Source organism: Dendrobates tinctorius, unplaced genomic scaffold (assembly GCF_039654945.1).
Source record: "Dendrobates tinctorius isolate UK_male_01 unplaced genomic scaffold, ASM3965494v1 ptg000230l, whole genome shotgun sequence".
Taxonomy (NCBI): domain Eukaryota; kingdom Metazoa; phylum Chordata; class Amphibia; order Anura; family Dendrobatidae; genus Dendrobates; species Dendrobates tinctorius.
In genome coordinates this window covers 8,231,341-8,248,627 of record NW_027361897.1, presented here as the reverse complement: position 1 = coordinate 8,248,627, position 17,287 = coordinate 8,231,341, and the positions used below count along the sequence as shown (strand labels likewise).

General features: G+C 44.6%; 1 protein-coding gene across 1 annotated transcript; it reads left to right on the top strand.

The window, feature by feature from the left end:
* Positions 1 to 3,032: 3,032 nt before the first annotated feature.
* LOC141059702 (uncharacterized) lies at positions 3,033 to 15,473 on the top strand. Its single transcript, XM_073555822.1, has 2 exons — positions 3,033 to 3,930; positions 4,043 to 15,473. The coding sequence occupies exons 1-2, from the start codon at positions 3,800 to 3,802 to the stop codon at positions 5,361 to 5,363; spliced, it is 1,452 nt and encodes a 483-aa protein (XP_073411923.1). The 5' UTR covers positions 3,033 to 3,799; the 3' UTR covers positions 5,364 to 15,473.
* The last annotated feature ends 1,814 nt before the right edge of the window (positions 15,474 to 17,287 follow it).

Genomic DNA, 17,287 nt, shown 5'->3' with positions numbered 1-17,287 from the left:
CAGCAATTTTCAGATCTCTCAACAGGTATTCAATGGGATTTTGATCCGGACTCATTGCTTACCGCTTCAGAACTCTCCACCACTTTGTTCCATCTATTTCTGGGCGCTTCTTTAAGTATATTTGGGGCAATTGTCCTGCTGGAAGACCCATGACATAGGCCATAAAACCAGGTTTCTGACACTGGGCACTACATTGTGATTCAAAATCATTAGTAATCTGAAGATTTTATGATACCTTGCACACAGTCAATGCACCCAGTGCCAGTGGCAGCAAGACAACCCCAAAACATATTTGAATCTCCACCATATTTGACTGTAGGTACTGTGTTCTTTTCTCATTCTGTTTTGGTAAACAGTTGAATGATGTGCTTTACAAAAAGCTCTATCATGGTCTCATCTGTACACAAGATGCTTTCCCAGAAGGATTTTGGCTTACTGATGTACATTTTGGCAATCTGCAGTTTAGTTTTTTTATGACTGAGTCACCAGTGGGGTCCTCCTGGGTCTCCATTCATATGTTAATGTATAATTTGCCCTGACACTGATGCATCCTGAGCTTACAAGACAGCTTGAATTTCTTTTAACTTCATTGAGGCTGTTATCTGCCATTCTAAATATCCAGTGTTGCAGCTTTTCATCAATTTTTATCTGCCGCCCACGTACAGTGCTGTTGATTGTAAACTTCTTGATTATGTTGTGCACTGTGGACAAAGGACCATCAAGATCTTCAGAGATGGACTTATAACCTTGAGATTGTTGATATTGTTCAACACTTTTGGTTGTAAAGTCCTCAGAGTTCTCTTCTCATCTTTCTGATCTCTACGGTTAGAGTGGCACACACAGACACACAATGCAAAGATTGAATTAACTTCTACCCCTTTTATCCAGTTTCAGGTGTGATTTTCATATTACCCACACCTGTCACGTGCCATATGTGTGTTTGACCGAGCATCACATACTTGAAACAAAGTTGTTTACCCACAGATTGGAAATGTGCCATCAATTTTGTCAGGCCAATTTTTGGTATTTTGTGTGAAATTATGTCCAATTTTCTGTTTTCTGTATTGTTTCGATACACACAAACTAAATGAACAGGTGTATATGTACCCCTTCCTCCCTCCATCCTGCTTATATATATATATATATATATATATATATTTATTTATTTTTTCTCCCATGTTGGTATATATGTCCTTATCCTATGCCCGATCATAGTGTATACAGCTCTGGCAAAAATTAAGTGACCACTGCAAAATTTTCAGTTTGTCTGATTTTTCTCTTTATAGGTATATTTTTGAGTAAAATGTAAATTGTTCTTTTATTCTATAAACTACTGTCTCTGAATTTCCAAGCAATACATTTTGTATTTTTTTTCTAAAAATGAGAAATGGTCAAAATTAAATAAAAGAACCAGTGCTTTCAGACCTCAAATAATGCAAAGAAAACAAGTTCATAATCATTTAGAAACAACAATACTAATGTTTCAACTTGGGAAGATTTTTAATCACAGCTGTCATGCGTCTTGGCACGCTTTCCACCAGTCTTTCACACTGCTTCTGGTTCAAAAATGTAAGCAGCTCTTTGTTTGATGGCTTGTGAATATCCATCATCCTCTTCATTACATTCCAGAGGTTTTCAATCAGGTTCAGGTCTGGAGATTGGGCTGGCCACGACAGGGTTTTGATGTGGTGGTCTCTTGATTTTTGCGAGAGCTGTAAAAACATTCCCCATCCTGGTCTATATATATCCCTAATCCTGGCTTAGAGTGGGGAAAATAAGTGTTTGATACACTGCCAATGTTGCAAGTTTTTATACCTACAAAGAATGGAGAGGTCTGTAATATTTACCATAGGTACACTTCAACTGTGAGAGACAGAATCCTAAAAAAAAATCTGAAAACTCAGATTGTATGATTTTTAGTTAACTAAATTGCATTCTATTGCATTAAATAAGTATTTGATCATCTATGAACTAGCAAGAATTCTCGCTCTAAGGCTGGTTTCACACTAGCGTTTTATCGCGCAGTGCATCATGCGCTATCGGTCGCACGTGCAATGCTCCCCTTTCTTTAAAATGGCGGGCGCAGTGTCTAGCACTTGCACGCATGCATCAGCATTTTCGTGCGCTGCGCATTTTCCAGGTGTGCAGCCAGATGCACCAGACGCTACATGTTACATTTTTTGTTCCGTCCAACCTCGTCAAATAAGCGCATGTGCACGTGTGCGCACGCAATGTGCAAAAAAATAACATTACAGTCTATGGTGTCGCTGGCGTGCGCTGTGACGTGCGCGTGTCAGCGCTTTTTGTGCGCACATGATTTTTGAGTTAACAATGTCTAGACACTGGTTTAAACCACCTCCTACACAAGCAACATTGTTTGGGAGGAGTGTACATAAAAGAATGTGTCTGTAGTGCCAGACCACTTAATCTACAGACATCCTTGAAAAGATGACACCCTGCAAGAGACAAGACACCCACACAGCAAGAGACAAGAGCCTTCCAACTTTGGATACAAGCTGCAGCAGCCAAAATGTGAGTATTCAACCTAATGTCTGCCTGCCATTTAAAATTTATTATGTACTAATGTTTTTTTTGTTTAGATTCCAGCATATCTTCTTGATCGGAATATTCTCCTTCCCAGCAAGAACTGGCCCAAGCAGAGCGTGAGGTGAGGATCTTGCTGCCTTTGCGTAAGTATAGCTGCCTCTACAAATGAGTAATACAATTTTTACAGACCTCATCATTGGACCTGGCAAGTGAGGCAGAACAGCGGGAGCAGCCTAGCCAAGTACTGGCGAGGAGACGTAAAGTAAGTATCCAGTCTTTGAATGTCCCATTTTTTAAATTTGATTTTTTTCTCTGCCTTTTTTTCTGTCATGTTTTTCATCTTCTATCTTTCTTCTTTTCTGTTTTTTTTTCTATCTTTTTCATTCTCCAAAATTTCCAAGATTATAATTTTTTTTCTAGGTTCCACAACGGGATGAAGACATCTATCTCGACAACAATGCCCTGTTCCGCCTGGTCCAGGAGCGCATCCCGTTGTGGGACAGCCGTGACCAGCAGTACAAGGACATTGTGGTGACCTGGCAGCTCTGGAATGAGGTGGCCGCAGCGTTGATGGATGGCTGGGATAGCGCCTCTGCAACATCCAAAAACGTGTTTAGTAAGTATTTCCCTGCTCTATGATGCCACATTGACTCTTGTCCATGAGGATACTGTTGTGTTTCATGATAGCTATATTCTATCAAGAAACACAACAATGTCCTCAGGGCAACCGTGAATGCATATCGTGTTGTACTGCTGTATTGATCCTGCCGTGAATCTTGTTCCTGAGGATACTGTTGTGTTTCCTGATAGATATATTCTATCAGGAAACACAACAATGTCCTCAGGAGCAACCGTGAATGCATATTGTGTTGTACTGCTGTATTGATGCTGCCTTGACTCTTATTCCTGAGGATATTGTTGTGTTTCATGATAGATACCTTCTATCAGGAAACACAACAATGTCCTCAGGAGCAACCGTGAATGCATATTGTGTTGTACTGCTGTATTGATCCTGCCGTGAATCTTGTTCCTGAGGATACTGTTGTGTTTCCTGATAGATATATTCTAGCAGGAAACATAACAGTGTCCTCAGGAGCAACAGTGACTGCATTGTCTATTGAAATCTTTTCACATTGACTGTTTGCCAAGTTCACTCAGGTGTGTGTGTGATGATACTGATGTTGCCTTCAGTGCATAAAGTTTTTTGTTGTTTTTTCCAACAGTGAACAAAGTCTGCACATGTTGTCGCTCGATGAAGGACCACTTCAACACTGATGTTCATACTGAGGGTCAGGTGCACAGTGGTTCAGCGGCAAGGACCAGAATAAAGTACCGCTATCATCGCGAGTTGGCATTCCTAAGACCGGTCCTTGCCACCAGAGCGTAAGTGTTTTTTTATTTTTTTTATTTTTTTTTTTAAATCTGTGCTTTTCTATTCCACAGCGGATGGTTCTTGTAAATGCATGATAGTAATGTTTTTATTTTCTTTCCACAGCACCTGGAGCAGCACTCTGCAACCTGTCCCTGACGTGGCCCTTCATCGGATGACCTTGGACCTATCCCAGCCATCTGACAGCCAGGAAGCAACTTGCAGGTCAGCAATACAGACAGCTGATGACCAGGAAGCTGGTAAATCAGGTGTTCCCCTGTCCCAGGTCTCTGCCACTAGTTATGCAGGCACTTCCCGCCAGCGGCAGAGGGCCTCGGACAGGCCTGTCTTGCCCGAGTTCATGCACTTGAGCGAGGCCTTTCATGCCAGCCTCACGGCGCTGTCAGACAGAGTGGAAAGCGGTTTTTCACTCATGGAACGTGGTTTTAACCACATGGAACACTGCTTCCAATCTGCCAACCAGCGCCTTGACCGGCTGGAGGCCGACCTCAACAAACCAGCACACCATTTCTTCAGTAAAATCGAACGGGGCATGTCAGAACAACTTAGTCCTGAGCAACAGCTGAATGTGTTACAGGCCTGCAACACTGCTTACTTTCAGGCTATGCAGCAGTATCAGTACGTGCAGCAGTCAGTGGTGTCCTTTCCACCTGTGCCACCACTGACTCGCTTCACCACAGTACCGACTTCTGCTGCATACCACTGCACGACCACCTGCATTCCTAGCCAAGCTGGACACCACTACACCACACCAATGCCAAGTGCTGCTGGACACTCCACCCCCACCACCACCATGGCAAGTGCTCCTCCTGTCTGGAGCACCACCACCGCCACCCGTCCACCATCTTGGAGCACCGCCACCGCACAACCTGCTTGGGTCACCGCCACCTATTCTCCTGTTCGGAGCACCGACACCACTTTTCCGTCTAGGAGCACCGCCACCACTCATCAGCATTATAGGAGCACCGCCACCAATCCTCATCATTCAAGGAGCACTGCCACCACTCATCATCATAGGAGCACCGCCACCATTCCTCATCATAGGAGCACCGCCACCACTTCTACTCCTATGAGCACTGCCACCACTCATCATAGGAGCACTGCCACCACTTCTACTAGGAGCACCGCCACCACTTCTCCTCCTAGGAGCACCGCCACCACTTCTCCTCTTGGGACCACCTACACGACTTCTCCTTCTAGGAGCACCAACACCACTTCTCCTTCTTGGAGCACCGCCACCACCGAGCATCAGAGGGGTGACCCACATTCACTCTTTTACTCATCAAGGACATGGTCCACCAGCTCAAGGCTGTCAAGCAATGTAAGGCAGTCACATGGTTGTAGTCGGTCCAGGCAGGAGACTTCTGCCACAAAGAAGCAAAAAAACAAAAGACTTTGTTTGTCCCTCCCCCCCACCTTCTCATGATTCTCAACCTGCCTCCATTTCCCTCCCTGAGCTCCCTTCCCCCACTACTTTCGTCGCCCCTTCCCCTAGAACCCCTTCCTCAACTTCCAGCTGTTCCTCGTCTCTCCACACCCCCAAAATATCCCACTCTTCCCCCAAACGTCCTTCACAATAAATTTTTAATTTTTTTAAATAAATGTGCAGTTATGCTTTCAAAAAATGCGGTTTGATTAATGTGTCTTTCGCCGCCTACACACACTGCGCCGTACACACACTGTGCCGTACACTTTGCGTTTTTGCCACCACATAGCTCCATTACTGACAGATATTTCTTGTGTCAGTCTTGGAGATATGTGTAGTCAAAAACACAAATATATGACTTGTATTTTCCACACCAGTCTCTTTAGTCAGCAAATATTGCACAGACTGAATAGAGGATGGTGTTGAGTGCAAGGCCTATCTATTGTTACCTTGACTGGTATCATAAAAAGTTAATTGACTATGGTGTGTTTTTACAATCATCATTTATCTTTTTGTGAGACAAGGCAAGGGGATTCTAGATATACCTTGTAATTAACCTCATCCTCTATTCAGTGTGTGTTGATAAACTGAGGAGATGATGGTGAAAATACACGTCATATCTAGAATACCCTGGCCTTGTATCATAACTATCACACCTGGGCAGGTGAATACAAATGAGTTTTAACCTGTAGTGTCGCTTCAGTCTGCATATATTTCAAGCAGACTGTAGCGATGTTGCAGTTTACCTAATATGTGTATTTTCCTGCCCATGTGTGATAACCTTCTGAAGTCAGGATGCGTTAGTTTGGGTGTCCTCACTTCAGCATGACACCAGGCTGGGGTATTGTAGCAGTTGTATAAACTTTATTATGTCTCCAGTCTGCATTCAAACTGAAGAGACAGTGATGATACTACCAATAATATTTAAAGTCACATGGTCAGTTGTCATAAAGAGTGACGGATGCTAGTGCATCCCCAAATCACTATTTGTAACATCACGCCTGGTTACACTAATATTAGTTGTATTATCTCCACCGTCGCTGCAAATTGAACACAAACTGTAGAGATGATAAAGGTCATACAACTTGTGTGTATGTATAGTCACCTGGTCAGGAGTACTAGTAAATTCATGATGCACAAAATACAGCAACATGAATTCACTGGTACACCTGGCCATTTGATTATTGCATTGAAGTGTAAAAAGACAGAGTGCACTCGGTACAGGTATCAAAACAGGATTTTTATTAACATACACACAAAAGAAAACATTTTTACACCATTTGATCTTGCCATACCTCCAGTCCTACATCTGAGTTGAAGTAGGCTGCAAATTGGTCCCTCATTTGGCCAACTTCAACAGATGACCTGAGAGGGTGCTGAGTAAATTCAGGCAATGGGTTAGGAGCTGCATCATCAATTTCAAAGTTCGGGTGCTCTCTAACCATCACAAAATTATGTAGAACCACACAGGCCTTCACCACCTCATCCACTGTTTCCAGTTTCAGATTAATGGCTGTGCCGAGAATGCGCCATCTGGAGACAAGTATACCAAAGGCACACTCTACAGTTCTTCTGGCCCTGGTCAGCCTGTAATTAAAATTTTTTTTGGTGTGGTCCAAGTCCCGGCTGGAGTAGGGTTTGAGCAGGTTTTGGCACATCTGGAATGCCTCATCCCCAACCATTACAAAGGGCTGTGGCGGACCTTCGGTGTTGGGAAGAGGCCGTGGCATGGGGAAATTGAACTGGTTGCCATACAACCTTCAGCCCATGTCCAAGTTTTTAAAAGCCTGTGAGTTATTCCAACAGCTAAATGCCCCAATGTCCACTGCAACAAACATACAGTCTGCATCCGAAATGGCCATAAGTACTGTAGAAAAATACTTTTTGTAGTTATAGTACTCAGATCCAGTTCTTTTTGGTTTAATAATCTGGATGTGTTTCCCATCCACCACACCTAAACAGTTTGGGAAATTGCAGACTGTCCAGAATCTTTCAGCAATTTCCATCCACTTTTCCACGGTGGGCAAGGGCATAAATTCGGGACAGAGAACGTCCCACAAAGTCCGGCAGGTGTCCGCAACAATTCCAGACGAGGTGGATTTCCCAATCCGGTACTGGAAGTGGAGTGAAGAGAGGCTCTCTCCAGTAGCCAGGAATCTGGTAAACCAAGAAAGAACAAAAATTAATATTTTTGTATATGTATTTTTACACCAAAAAATAAAAAAAAGGCATAAAAATAAATCTGCAGCCTTTTGTTTACTACATGGCATAAAAATAATACTGCAGCCTTTGCTCAACTACATGGCAGAACAATAATTCTGCCAACTTTGGAATAGTACATGTCAGAACAAAGAAAATTATGCAGGCATTGGTTTTGCAATACTACGTACCATATTGTGACCAGGAGCCATTCCTCAGGAGGAATCGCACGACGGAACTGTGTGTCCTGTCTCCGGATAGCATCTTGGACACGATCAAGCAAATCCCAGAGGCTTTGTCCAGACATCCGGGTATAATCAGTAAATTTCTCAGGGTTTGCCTGGAGCTTGCTGTAGAGGGTGTGGTATGCTCCACGGCTCTCCCGGAGTTCAACAATTGGATGTATCCACACACGCCGCTGCTGCTGTCTTCGCCGTCTCTCTCTCTCCCTTTGTTGATGGCAAGCAACTGCATAAGCCTGAGCCATCCTGATGTCCAGATCCAAGTTGAAGTGAAAACTCTTTCAGCGCAGATCCATGTTTCGCAAATGTGAAGAATTCAGCTGTAAACAGGGTCTATATCAAGGCTGGGATGGGCTACAGGACAATAGGCAACCAGCTTGATGAGAAGACAGCAAATTTTGCACAGTTAATAGAAATGAATGAATCACAGATGAGTGTCAATCTTCCTCCTCGGCCTGGGGCTCCATGCAAGATCTTGCCTCATGGGGTAAGAATGATTATGAGAAATGTCTGGAATCAGCCAAGAACTACATGGAAGGACCTGGTCAATAACCTGAAGAGAGCTGGAGCAACGGTTTCAAACATTACTGTTAGTAAAACACTATGCCTTCATGGAATCAAATCCTGCAGGGAACGAAGGTCCCCCTGCTCACACCAGCACATGTTCATGTCCTGTTTGATGTTCATCAATGACCATCTGGATGATCCAGAGGAGGCATGGGAGAAAGTCATGTGGTCAGATAAGACCTAAATAGATCTTTTTGGTGTCAACTACTCTCACCGTGTTTGGAGGAAGAAGACGAATAAGTTAAACCCCAAGAACACCATCCTAACTGAGAATCACAGTGGAGGAACATCATACTTTGGGGATGCTTTCCTACAAAGGGCACAGGATGACTGCACCAATGAAGTGAGTCATGGCTGGGTCTTCCAGCATGACAATGACCCAAAACACACAGGCACGACAACTAATGAGTGGCTCCGTAAGAAGCATTTCAAGGTCTTGAAGTGGCCTAGCCAGTCTCCAGACCTGAACCCAGTAGAAAATCTTTGTAGGGAGCCTAAACTCAATGATGCACAGCCCCAATGCCTGAAGGATCTGGAGAAGATTTGTATGGAGGATTGGACCAAAATCCCTGCTGCAGTGTGTGCAAACCTGGTCAAGAACATCAGGAAACGTCTGATCTCATTAATTGCAAACAAATGCTTCTGTACCAAATATTAAGTTCTGTTTTTTTAACAAATGCTTATTTCATATAATAAAATGCAAATTCATTATGTAAAAATCATACAATGTGATTTTCTGGATTTTTTTTAAGATTGTCTCTCACAGTTGTAGTGTACCTACGATAAAAATTATAGACCCTGCATTCTTTGTAGATGTAATAACTTGCAAAATCGGCAGTGTATCAAATACTTATTTTCCCCACAGTATATATGTCCCTTATCCTGGCATGTTCCCCATCTTGGTATATATCCCCCTTTCTGCAGCTGTTCTTTCATGCATAGGAAAAAAAATAAATGATCCTACTCACTTTCCCTTACTCCCCCACTGCGAAACGACTTCTTTTGAAGTTGGCAGCTGACTTCAGCGTACAAGCGATAGAAGCGCATGATGTCACTGCCATGTTCCCTCAGTCACATGTACACTGATGTCAGCTGCTGGCCTCTGATTTGCTGGCAGCGTGTATTGCAGCATTTGGCCGGCGTCACACTACCGTAAAATACGGCTGAGTGCTGTGCGAGAAAACATTGCTTAGCACTCTGCCCAGTGTTAGTCTATGGGGCAGCTCACATTAGCGTCTTTTTCTCGGGCATATTCGATGTGCATGTAAAATCGCACCATACTGCGATTGGCACCGAGACTCGCCAATACAAGCCTATGGGTGTGAGAAAAAAAATCATACAGCACTCGGACCATGTGAGTGATATCCGATTTTTACGCACTGATGTCCTTTGAAAAGCAGCAATTCATCTGCTGCATGAAGTAAAATCAGAGTGACAGGTTAGAATAGAAAAGGTAGAATAGATATACTGTATACACATAGAATAGATAGATATAAAAGGTAAGCCATTTATTTGGATACACCTAAATAAAATGGGATGGTTGGTGATATCAACTTCCTGTTTGTGGCACATTAGTATATGGGAGGGGGAAAACTTTTCAAGATGGGTGGTGACCATGGCGGCCATTTTGAAGTCGGCCATTTTGGATCCAACTTTATTTTTTCAATGAGAAGAGGGTCATGTGAAACATCAAACTTATTGAGAATTTCACAAGAAAACAAAGGTGTGCTTGGTTTTAACTTAACATTCTTTCATAAGTTATTTACAAGTTTCTCTTTGTTTACAGCCATTGACATGTCGCAGAGGTTAACACGTGAGGAGCGGATAGAAATTTAGTTGATGTCTGGTAAACCCAGTACCCGGGTTATTGTAGCAGATTTCAATGCATGACACCTGTCAGAGACACTGCACTGCACTTGCTCATAGAGCCAGTGCGCGTGTCCTGAGTACAGAAGCAGTGCTGAAAGTTACCTGTAGAGACGGGCAGCAGAGGTGACCATGCGTGCTTCAGGCTAATAGTGTCAGGGTCCAGTCAGCGCTGGAAAGTAAAGAGGCATAGGACCTGCGGACACTGAAACTGAATAGTCTGCACGGGACCTATGGTCATGTGACTGCAATGGGGCGGGGCTTAGCGTCCTGTATTCAGATAGGACAGGGCACCATACAACAACTCAGAGTCAGGCAAAACAGAGGTCACAGCAGTACAGGCAAACGCGGTACAGGAGGGACAAACATACGGGTAGTCAGACAGAGCCAAAGGTCATACACAAGAGGGCGACGTGGTACCAAGGGGACGAGCAGAGAGAAATCGGGTCACAAGCAGAGAGTCATACACGAGAGGTAGCGCAGTACAAGAGGGTCAGGCAGAACTCGTAACAGGGACAGAACCAGATCACAACCGAACAAGCAAGCAAGATATCAGGCACAAGGCACACGTATACAAGAGGTCACTTAACTCAGCCGAGGGCAGGAGTATAACTGACACCGGACCCAGGTCCAGTGAGCACTAAATAGCCTCCTGCTGCCAGAGAGAGGCAGCACAATTAACCCATAGTCTAACCAGGACGGGTCAAAGCGAAATCCCGTCCTGGATCATGACAACACCCTATGCAAGAAAACTGTCACCATTCCCATTTTATTTAGGTATATCTATATAAATGGCCCACCCAAAAAAGTTTGCCTCATCACTGAACATAATGTTCTGTGTTAACTGAGGATCCTGTTCCAATTTTTGTTTTGCCCATTCTGCAAATTCAGCTTGCCGGTCTGGGTCACCAACCCTTCCCATTTTATTTAGGTGTATTATTCTTATTATTATTATTTTAGCACCATTTATTCCATGGCACTTTACATGTGAGGAGGGATATACATAATAAATACAAGTACAGTAATCTTAAACAATACAAGTCACGACTGGTACAGGATGAGAGAGGACCCTGCCCGCGAGGGCTTGTAATCTACAAGGGATGGGTAAGGATACAGTAGGCAAGGGTAGAGCTGGTCGTGCAGCGGTTTGGTGGATCGGTGGTTATTGCAGGTTGTAGGCTTGTCGGAAGAGGTAGGTCTTCAGGTTCTTTTTGAAGGTTTCCATGGTAGGTGAGAGTCTGATATGTTGTGGTAGAGTGTTCCAGAGTAGGGGGCATGCTCAGGAGAAATCTTGTATGCGATTGTGGGAAGAGTAGATAAGAGGGGAGTACATAAGGAGATCTTGTGAGGATCGGAGGTTTTGTGCAGGTAAGTAGCAGGAGACGAGGTCACAGATTTATGGAGGACTCAGGTTGTGGATGGCTTTGTATGTCATGGTTAGGGTTTTGAACTGGAGTCTTTGGGTAATAGGGAGCCAGTGCAGGGATTGACAGAGGGGAGAGGCTGGGGAATAGTGGGGGGACAGGTGGATTAGTCGGGCAGCAGAGTTTAGAATAGATTGGAGGGGTGCGATTGTTAGAGGGGAGGCCACAGAGCAGGAGGTTGCAGTAGTCAAAGCGGGAGATGATGAGGGTATGGACTAGGGTTTGTAGATTCTTGGTTGAGGAATGTACAGATCCATGAAATATTTTTGAGCTGAAGTCGGCAGGAAGTGGAAAGAGCTTGGGTATGTGGTTTGAAAGAGAGATCAGTGTCAAGGATTACCCCAAGGCAGCGAGCTTGTGGGACTGGAGAGAGTGGGCAGCCATTTACTTTAATGGATAGGTCCGTTGGGGGGGTTGCGTGAGATGTGGGAAAGATGATTAATTCTGTTTTGTCCATATTAAGTTTTAGAAATCTAGCGGAGAAGGATGAAATAGCAGACAGACATTGAAGGATTCTGTTTGGTAGGGTGGTGATATCTGGTCCAGAGATGTAGATCTGTGTGTCATGAGCATAGAGGTGATACTGAAAGCCGTGAGACTCTATAAGCTGTCCCAGGCCGAAGGTGGTGTGCTAGTGGGAGACGCTGAATGTCCGGTCTGTTAGGTATGATGCATTCCAAGATAGGGCCAAGTCTGTGATACCAAGAGATGAGAGGGTCTGTAGTAATAGGGAATGGTCCACTGTGTCAAAGGCAGAGGACAGGTCCAGGAGGAGGAGGACAGAGTAGTGTCGCTTGGCCTTGGAGGTTAATAGGTCATTGGTGACCTTAGTTAAGGCAGTTTCAGTGGAGTGGTGTGGCCGGAAACCAGATTTTACAGTGGAGGCCAAAAGTATTGGCACCCCTGCAATTCTGTCAGATAATACTCATTTTCTTCCTGAAAATGATTGCAATCACAAATTCTTTGGTATTATTATCTTTATTTAATTTGTTTGTAAGGAAAAAACACAAACGAGAATAAAGCAAAAATCAAATCATTGAACATTTCACACAAAACTCCAAAAAAGGGCCAGACAAAAGTATTGGCACCCTCAGCCTAATACTTGGTTGCACAACTTTTAGCCAAAATAACTGCCAACAACCGCTTCCGGTAACCATCAATGAGTTTCTTACAATGCTCTGCTGGAATTTTAGACCATTCTTCTTTGGCAAACTGCTCCAGGTCCCTGATATTTGAAGGGTGCCTTCTCCAAACTGCCATTTTTAGATCTCTCCACAGGTGTTCTATGGGATTCAGGTCTGGACTCATTGCTGGCCACCTTAGAAGTCTCCAGTGCTTTCTCTCAAACCATTTTCTAGTGCTTTTTGAAGTGTGTTTTGGGTCATTGTCCTGCTGGAAAACCCATGACCTCTGAGGGAGACCCAGCTTTCTCACACTGGGCCCTACATTATGCTGCAAAATTTGTTGGTAGTCTTCAGACTTCATAATGCCATGCACACGGTCAAGCAGTCCAGTGCCAGAGGCAGCAAAGCAACCCCAAAACATCAGGGAACCTCTGCCATGTTTGATTGTAGGGACCGTGTTCTTTTCTTTGAATTCCTCTTTTTTCTTCCTGTAAACTCTATGTTAATGCCTTTTCCCATAAAGCTCGACTTTTGTCTCATCTGACCAGAGAAAATTCTTCCAAAACGTTTTAGGCTTTCTCAGGTAAGTTTTGGCAAACTCCAGCCTGGCTTTTTTATGTCTTGGAGTAAGAAGTGGGGTCTTCCTGGGTATCCTACCATACAGTCCCTTTTCATTCAGACGCCGACGGATAGTATGGGTTGACACTGTTGTACCCTCGGACTGCAGGGCAGCTTGAACTTGTTTGGATGTTAGTCGAGGTTCTTTTTCCACCATCCGCACAATCTTGCATTGAAATCTCTCGTCAATTTTTCTTTTCCGTCCACATCTAGGGAGGTTAGCCACAGTGTCATGGGCTTTAAACTTCTTGATGACACTGCGCACGGTAGACACAGGAACATTCAGGTCTTTGGAGATGGACTTGTAGCCTTGAGATTGCTCATGCTTCCTCACAATTTGGTTTCTCAAGTCCTCAGACAGTTCTTTGGTCTTCTTTCTTTTCGCCATGCTCAATGTGGTGCACAAAGGACACAGGACAGAGGTTGAGTCAACTTTAATCCATGTCAACTGGCTGCAAGTGTGATTTACTTATTGCCAACACCTGTTAGGTGCCACAGGTAAGTTACAGGTGCTGTTAATTACAAAAATTAGAGAAGCATCACATGATTTTTCAAACAGTGCCAATACTTTTGTCCACCCTCTTTTTTATGTTTGGTGTGGAATTATATCCAATTTGGCTTTAGGACAATTCTTTTTGTGCTTTTTCATTTAAGACAAATTAAATGAAGATAATAATACCAAAGAATTTGTGTTTGCAATAATTTTCAGGAAGAAACTGAGTATTATCTGACAGAATTGCAGGGGTGCCAATACTTTTGGCCTCCACTGTAGAAGTTTAGTGGCAGCTGAGAGGGAAGTGTCAATGGGGATGTTTAAGTTGCCCAAGATGATAGTGGGGATGTCAGTGGAAAGGAAATGAAGTAGCCAGGTGGTGAAGTGGTCAAAGAAGGTGGTGGCTGGACCTGGTTGATGGTAAATGACAGCCAGTTGGAGGTTGGAGGGGGAGTAGATGCGCACAGCGTGCACTTCAAAGGAAGGGAGGGTAACAGAGGGTGGCAGTGGGATTGGGGTGAAGGAGCAGTTATCTGACAGGAGAAAATCAACTACTCCACCATGCTTGCTGCTGGGGCGGGGGGTGTTGGAAGGGATGAAACACCATACAAGAGTGCAGCAGGAGAGGCTGTGTCAGAGGGGGTGAGACAGGTTTCGGTGATGGCGAGGAAAGAAAATTTTTTAGTAATAAAAATATCATTGATGAAGGAAAGTTTGTTGCAGACAGAGCAAGTGTTCCACAGAGCTCCTGTTAGTGGGACTGGGGAAGCTGGGACCGGGTGAATGTGTATAAGGTTGGAGAGGTTACGGAAAGTTGTGATAGAGTGTGGATGGGAGGTAGAAATGACTGAGGGAATGTGGTGAGGAGGACCAAGATTTGGAGAGATATCGTCGGCAGTGAGGAGGTGCAGAGATAGTGTTAGCAGGTGGGAGCAGGAGAGGGCATGAGAGGGCTGTCTGTGTTTGGAGACAGAGGATTGTATGTTGAGTAGAGATGAGCGACTTTGCCTATTTTCGGGTCGAGTCGGGTTTCACGAAACCCGACTTTCGCAAAAGTCGGGTCGAACGCAATAGGCCGATTATCTTGAAAGTCGAAGGCCAACTGAAACACGAAACCCAATGCAAGTCAATGGGGAAGAAAAGTCGGCAGTGGGTGGAGGACAGAAAACACACCTACAGTGCCCATTTTAATGCCAAAAACATCAGTTCTTGATACTTAAGCTTGTCAACCATAATTTACTTTATAATAATAGTTAGGCATTGAAAACTGGAGGTTAGTTGGCTAAAGTTGTGGGGGTGGGTAGGGCTGGCTCCAGATTTTCATGGGCCCCGGGCCAAAGAGTGTCAATGGGCTCCTTTAACACATGCCACAATTCATGATCCTCTGATATGGTAGAGAAATAGTGTTATGGATATATATATGTATATATTTCATCTAGATGTCATTTGCCTGCTATAGGCAATATACTACTATATACTCCATATACTGCTATATACTCATGTATTCTTATATAGCCATACTGCACACAGATACATATTTACAGTTTGAACTCTATAGCTAGTTGGTGGAAATAACCTGCTATACCCCCCCCATGCAAGAGTCTGGGGAGCTGATGTGATCTCATGATAGCATTGCCTTGTGACATGTCTCCAGACACACAGAAGAGGAAGTTTAGGCCAGTTGGTCCAGCCGATATTGTAGACTTGCTGACATTGGAATACAAGGGCCAGTATATCATCTGATTCTTAAGTCACCTTAGGTCGGACGCCCATATATGTTCATGTATTTAAACAACAATAGCGGTATAGTACAATGAAAAATACTTCACTTCTTACATCTCATGACTGATATGCATTTTAAATTCTCCAGTAGCTCCAAAAATGGACAGCATATTACTCCATACAGTATTATGGCCACCGCATAGTGCACTATACAGAGTAAAGAGGCCCATATATTTCTCCATACAGAATCATTGGTCCCATATAATGTTCGATACAGTATATGATGAGCTCCACATAATGCTACAGTATATGTTGGTCTCCATGGATGAAGCTCCACTGTCTTATGGGCCTAAATAATGCTCCATATATGATGGGCCCCATTTCTAATGCTCCAGTGTATAATGGGCCCTGTAAATGCTGCTCCATTGTCTGATGTCCACCTTTGGATTGTTCCAGTTTATGGTGGGCCCAATATATCATTCTCCAGAGTATAGTGCTCCTCAAAAATTGCTCCCAACCTTTAAAACAATTAAATAAGTCTCCTCGCTAGGGAATCCCTGTACTAGTCTGGACTCCTCGTCGCCCCATCTTCCATCTCTCTGCACTTGGACTGTTTAGGCAGAGGGCGTACAGACGTGATGTCATCGCGCTCTCTGACCAGAATGTCACTGTCAGCAAATGTGGAAGACGTCACGGCAGTGGAGCAGGGAGAGGTAAGTATTTCAACTTTGCAAGTGCTGTGATCCTGAGTAAGCAGGGGGGCCCACTCATTGGCGATAGCACTGGCACAGGGCCCCTCATGGTACGGCAGTGTGTCTGACGGCGCGGCAGTGTGTCTGACGGCGGGTGGGGCGCGGCAGTGTGTCTGACGGCGGGTGGGCCCTCCCACCGGCAGAGACACTTTTGCGTACTATGAGGGGCCCTGTGCAAGTGCCATCGTCCATGTGTATGCCCCCCCACCTGCTCAAGGAATCTGCACTTTCATCTGCACCTTCCTCTTTGTCACCGTGTAAGGTGGTATAGTATGCAGGAAGAGGAACCTGAGTTTCATCAGGGTCAGATTCTGGCTGTGTAGAGTGCGAGGGGAATGTAGTGGTCTGAGTCAATGTACCAGCAGAATCATCTAGCAGTGGCTGGGCATCAGTGCACTTGTGGCGCCCCCAGGAGTACGGTTGCCACAGTGGCATTACCTTCCTCCTAAGGAGTGTGATGTCATGCTTGGGAGCAATGAAGGATCTCTCTAGCAGTTAAACCAACACACAACTCAGTACCCACTCCAGGCCAGCAGGGAGAGCTCTGAAACTGACTGCTGAGGAGCTGCTCTCTGTGGTCAGGAGGAGGGAAGTTAGGGCAGTCTGTGAAGGGAAGAGGAAGTGTGTGGACGTGAGAAGGGGAGCTGGAGGATGAGCAGAGTTAAGGCTCACTCCTAGCTGGAGTGCATGGTCCGGATTCCGGTCTCCGAGTTTGTAGGAACTCTGATGGTCCTGCAGCAGAAACCGGAGGAAGTAGCAGCTGTAAATGCTCTGTTCCCAACTAAGGCTCGGCGGCCCCAGCAGCGACTTGTGTGAGCCAGAAGGAAAAGGCTACGGCTGCCTGCCATACGAGAAAGTTCCAAAAGAGAGTCAACAGGGGGAACTTCAGTGAACTCAGTACTGTGAGTACCTCAGAT